The 5,670-nt window shown below is 30.2% G+C and overlaps 2 protein-coding genes across 5 annotated transcripts in view; one reads left to right on the top strand and one right to left on the bottom strand.

Annotated features, from left to right (window-relative positions):
• Positions 1 to 476: 476 nt before the first annotated feature.
• On the bottom strand, positions 477 to 4,610 carry LOC119829616 (epidermal retinol dehydrogenase 2-like). Of its 4 annotated transcripts, XM_038352220.1 has the most exons (7): positions 4,453 to 4,609; positions 4,272 to 4,363; positions 3,906 to 3,950; positions 3,547 to 3,747; positions 2,813 to 3,142; positions 2,276 to 2,520; positions 477 to 1,585 (listed from the first exon to the last, which is right to left on the bottom strand). In XM_038352220.1, the coding sequence occupies exons 3-7, from the start codon at positions 3,906 to 3,908 to the stop codon at positions 1,393 to 1,395; spliced, it is 972 nt and encodes a 323-aa protein (XP_038208148.1). In that variant the 5' UTR covers positions 3,909 to 3,950; positions 4,272 to 4,363; positions 4,453 to 4,609; the 3' UTR covers positions 477 to 1,392. The 4 variants fall into 4 exon arrangements, with proteins under 4 accessions (XP_038208148.1, XP_038208150.1, XP_038208151.1 ...); XM_038352222.1 differs by lacking the exon at positions 3,906 to 3,950; XM_038352223.1 differs by lacking the exons at positions 3,906 to 3,950; positions 4,272 to 4,363 and having other exon boundaries at positions 4,453 to 4,610.
• A 101-nt stretch (positions 4,611 to 4,711) lies between these two features.
• The window catches only part of LOC119829617 (BLOC-1-related complex subunit 8 homolog), a 2,068-nt gene continuing 1,109 nt past the window's right edge, over positions 4,712 to 5,670 (top strand). Inside the window, exons 1-2 of the mRNA XM_038352224.1 lie at positions 4,712 to 4,959; positions 5,248 to 5,425. Of these exons, the coding sequence (XP_038208152.1) occupies positions 4,908 to 4,959; positions 5,248 to 5,425 (230 nt within the window). The 5' untranslated portion in view covers positions 4,712 to 4,907. The remainder of the gene's footprint in view (positions 4,960 to 5,247; positions 5,426 to 5,670) is intronic.

Below are 5,670 nucleotides of genomic sequence, written 5' to 3'. Positions count from 1 at the left end.
TGTAAAATTTCCGTGTCACAACTTTAGTTACCGAACTGCCCCGAAGCGGCTGGATTGATTCTTATGAAATTTTGTTTGCATATTAGGTATGTCTAAGAATCGGCCAACATCTATTTTTCATACCCCTAAATGATAAGAGTAAGACAGTACAGCGTTTGCCGGGACAGCTAGTTATAGTATAAATGTGTTTCGCACAGCCGGCAACACCCGTCTACTAATGTGGACATTCATTTGTGTCTATGAAAACATAAACTAAAACAAGCGCGCGTGCGGATGCCTCATGCCATAAGTGGGGTAGTTAGAGGTGTATATTATAAATCTAATATAAAAAATGCGTCGGGAATTGTATAACCATTTTAACGTTAAGTTCCATTAAGGACATTACACTACCAGTGAGATATCGTATACATATCGTCTGTAAAGGGTTTAATGAAAATATAAATTCAGTATAAAATTTTATTAAAAAGCATGGGGAATTCTGTATAAAATAGCTTTATAATACAAAAATATAACTTCAGAAAATTAACTTAAAACTACTTTAATTATCGAATGGGTTATCAATTAATTCTTTTATATGCTTAATTAAATACTCTTTTTGTACACAAGTCTTTCTTAATGCCTTATACATAGGAACTATATATTTTGGAGATCACATGGTACACCTTAAACTCTTTTATTCAATATATAACAAAAATATAAGCTCAAGTTGAAACGAAAATACGAAACATCTTATCTTATCATATAATGAGCTTCTTTCAATCTTTAAAACCAATAGATATTATGATTTATTTTAATAAATCACTGAGATAACATTTGATGACCTTCAATTGTATATTACATATTTAGGAATGTTAGTTACCCTTTACTATCAAATACAAGCCGAATAAATTCTTTTTTAATAAAAAAAAAACTCAATCTCTTAATACAACAATAAATTGAGAATAGTTTGTGTTGCCATGTAATTGCATCTGTAGACCATGAACCCACACATACACAACAGTAGTTAAACATTTTAAAATCCTACAACTCTACGTAATTTGATACAAGGAGAATGTTGTGTGCATAAATTGGAAGACTTATGAAGACTCAGAGAATCATGCCGCCTCAGATTATAAAATAATTATTCATCATTTCTGGAAAACAAATAGCTTAAATTGTGTCACTAATTATGTATATACTTTATAGTGGCATTTGACCCACCTGATTCATGAACAATTACAATCATACAAATATACATACATATATGCACCATTTAACTTCCACACAAATCTTACACTTAAACTCTGATACATGCTTTAATAGTTCAGTTACATAAAACAAAAGACTTACAACGCAAGTCTTTGCAGTAATCTTAAATGTATCGGATAAGGCACTTATTTTCAAGGGAGAAAATTATGCAAAATCAACACCCGTGTCCAAAAGGTCTCGTATTAAAACCGTAGCCTTACGTGGTAGAATGCGTAACAAGTGTCCGAGGTACAACAAATGTTTGGGCACAGATGCCTCGGGGTAGTTTCGTCGCACACTCTCCAGAATAGAGGCAGCTGCTCTGTCTGGTGTTATTGTACCGAAATAACTTGGTATCCTGTAATGTACAATATTAAATTAATAATAATATTCGAACATTGGAAGTGATTTGGTTAAATATTAAAATACCTTATACTTTAGAGATTAGGAAAAATAGATTAAGGATGATTATATATATTGACATGATTTAGGCAGAATTGACCGTGATCAGTAAAAAAAAACTCTCCAGATACAGCCATATCCAAACTTTAAAATAATGTATTGTTATGATTAAGTATTACAGCCCCTTGAAATTAACAAAATTTCACAAATAATAAAATTTCAATATGTTGCGTAGTTTTAAAAATTAAAGCATACATATGGACATAGGGACAGAGAAAGCAACTTTGTTTTATATAGTGATGTTAAAACAACGCGGACATTTCCGTGAAAATCTCTTAAATACAGGAGATTTGAGTATGTCAATGATTGCTTGGTGTTGTTTTATGCTGCAGCATAAAGCAGTTTATAGATCCAAACACAATTTGATGAAAGTAGTACGACTACCATGTAGTTCCATTTAAATTTGGTCCAGTTCTGACTATTTGAAGGTGGTGTAGGGTATAATTATTATGTGCACTCAATGTTTGCTTTGATATATAGAATTTTGTATATTTATACTACTATTGAATTATTATTTGTTGCATTAATTCCATCTAGTGCTAAAGTTTTATGTATTGCTGTATAATAATATATGTTTTATACTTACTTCAATCTCACATCTGAGCTGTTATCCACAATAAATGGGTAAATATGGGACAGTGTTACATGCACTCCGGTAATTTTATTTACGCGTAAATCTTCCATCAATGATTCCGCCAGGCCTTGTACAGCAAACTGTGCGACACTCAGTGGCATTCTATCCTTAATATAACTCAAACCCGCTACTGATGTTAATGCCACTATGTGACCGTGGTTCTTAGCTTTCATTTTGGGCATAAACTGGTCTATGAGCTGAAAGTTATTTCAAAATTGAAATTAGAACTATTTAATATTTGTCAATGGTAAATTATTTCTTTGTATGAAAATATATAATAAGCTCCTTTTAAGGGGGTATGATACCCACTTGCCAAAATGTGATCTTAATAATTTTAAATAACATCAATAATTTCTGGTTATATAACAATAATATGTTATAAATATCTACAGTGGTCATTAATATAGATTATAATGGTAGTGTATATAAAAGATAATTCAGGGCAGATATTAAAGAATATATAAAAAGGGAATTAGATAAAATGCTTACCCAAAAGTATGAAGTCAATGTCAAATCAAGAGTATCATGTATATTTTTGGGAGGCTGCGTTATCAAGGACCTTGGGCTTGGTATGCCACAACAATAGAACAGCATACTAACAAAACCCAAATCAACTTTAATATGTGAAGCAAGTTCTATAATATTTTCCTTCTTCGTTATATCACATGTATAACCATAGACTGCATTACTACTTCTTTTAATATAATCTATGGTTTTTTCATTATTTTCTTCATTGATATCCACACATATTACTGTAGCACCCAGGTCAGCTAACTGAATAGCTATGGAACGTCCAACGCCTCTGCCAGCACCAATAACCTTGAATGATAATAAATAGAATGTTAATTATTATAAAGGACAATATTTAAATGAACTTCAATCAATCAGTGAGCATTTGGGCTTTCTTATAGTTATATTTCATTTTGACTTAATTACTTATGCCCTTTTTTTACTTGTAATATTAAACTTGATTTCCCACCACATAGACTGTTGCTTTTGTTTATTTTACATACTTGTTTTAATTATGTAATGAAGCAACCTAAGTACTAGTAACTTATAATTTCATCCCCCTAAATTTCTCTCTATTTAGCCAAGTCAATCTCAATAAAACTAAAACATCACATCATGGAAGCATGACTTGGGTGTCTGCCCTATTCAATTGTAATTTTTCTTATTGCTCATTTAAGTTTCAAGAGTTTTATTAACATTACATTGTAACTTACCAAAGCAGTTTCATTTTCCAAGGACTTCAAAGGTGGTGGTATAAAGAATTCATATACAGACTCAATTATAGCATAAATAGTGTTCAAATACACCCATACCATGTCCACCACAAGAACACAAAATGAATACAATCTCAGCAACATTTGGAATGGTAACATAGGATTTAAGAGGGTTGTTAATATACTGGTATTTTCGGAAGACTGAAAAGAAAGATAAAATTATGTATAATAATATAACAATAAGTATTGAACAAGCAAGACAAAACTCACAAAGCACAATAGTAAACTAAATAATCAATCGAAAAAGCGAATATTCAATTTTATAAATGTAGAGGGTATTTATTAATTAAAATACTCACCATGACAAAATTTGTAGTTAGAAATTATAAAAAGTTAGTAGACAACTAAAAGAAATATATATATGTTAGTACCAACACCTTATTAATAAATATAATAAAATTTTTAATTAATTATATGGGTAGATAAATACCTACTATCGATACCGATTGTTCAATCACCTTGACTTTATAATATAAGCAGGCTATTGATCTATATTTATTATAAACGGATCTTACTAACGTCAAGTGCACATTTTACACGATAAGCTGATAAAATAAAATTAGTCAAAGATAATAATAATATGTACATAATATTAATATCAAACAATATGTATGTGTACAATGTAGAGCGGATACAACTTTGTCTTCTTTATTAAATATACTCACATTTGATTTATAATGTCCTCAATCAAAGTACAATCCTTTGAATTGAACAAAAATCTACTAAGTAATGTTTATGGTGAATTATAATCAATGAACTGCAATAACCGAAAATTAAAGTAAATTAACGGTTGCATCACGTATGAAAATTAGAAATTATTAAAGAATAAAGATTAAATAATGTCACCTAATCGGAGTCACGGAGTGCATTCACTTGGAAATGGAAATGTTCTTTAAAGGATTCTGCAATTTAGATAAATGAAATTTTTGTAAGAAAAAATTTAAATCGTAGCTTATTGAAAATAAAATATAGTTATGAAACAAAATCACATCCGGTCACAAAAAAATTGCATTGCCGCCCAAGAACAACAGGAAAGATTAGAACATAAATTCTTAATTCAACATAGGCACAGATAACATAATACTATAACATAGGTAATCTGTGACTTCTCATTTCTCAATGAATATCAGCTGATATTTGTTGCCTTCGTATGACATCTTGTTTTCTGTGTATAAATCATTGTTATGAATGTTATATATAAATACATGATAAAAATCCAATTTTTATATTGTCTTTAGGCCTTTCATATTATAGTGCTATAAATATTTATTTTTAAATTTTATATATTTTCTATTGTAATAATGGCGTTTGTTTACCAAGGCGATGCTGATTTAGAAGCCAAAGCAAAAAAAGGTGAGTTTTTTCAGGATTCTTTTATTTATTTCTTATATCATACTTGAATAAGATTGTGGAATGATAATTGCCCGCAATTCAGGTTATTTGAAATATTTGTAAAGAGGATCGTTCGATTAATAGACTCGTGTAGGTATAGTAAAAAATAAACCTACAGGTTTGATCATATTGGCATTCTTATTTCTTTTAACATTTTAAAGCTAAATGTTAATTTTATGTTTATTGAATATATCTTTCTAAATATAAAAATCATGAAATCATTTGCAAAATTTATGTACTTTATTACAGCGGCAGAACGAATATCCGAAAATATGCATATTGTAGCAAATGAACCGTCCTTAGCATTATATCGACTTCAGGAGCATGTGAGGAAAGCTTTGCCTCCAATGGTTGAAAGAAGAGTGGAAGTCACAAAACTCCAACATGAACTGCAGGGTAGATGCTATGATGTGGAATATGCTTTGAGGTAATATTGATTAACTTATTACATATCATACTAGTGGTCCGCCCTAGCCTCGCCACATTGTAGAAATATACCTAGCCTGTAAAACTTGGGGATCACATAACAATGTAATGGCGAAAGGATTTATAAAACAGGTTCATTTCCTACAATTGGTTCATCTGCACAAACAGTAACTTAAAATTTAAGTTTTATATTATTTGTATTTCACCTCATCTGCTTATAGTCTTGCGACTGATTGCAGGTCTTGA

The sequence above is a fragment of the Zerene cesonia genome, chromosome 10 (assembly GCF_012273895.1).
Source record: "Zerene cesonia ecotype Mississippi chromosome 10, Zerene_cesonia_1.1, whole genome shotgun sequence".
NCBI classification, from domain to species: domain Eukaryota; kingdom Metazoa; phylum Arthropoda; class Insecta; order Lepidoptera; family Pieridae; genus Zerene; species Zerene cesonia.
The sequence above is the reverse complement of the archived record's forward strand: the minus strand, read 5'-3'. Positions and strand labels throughout refer to the sequence as shown.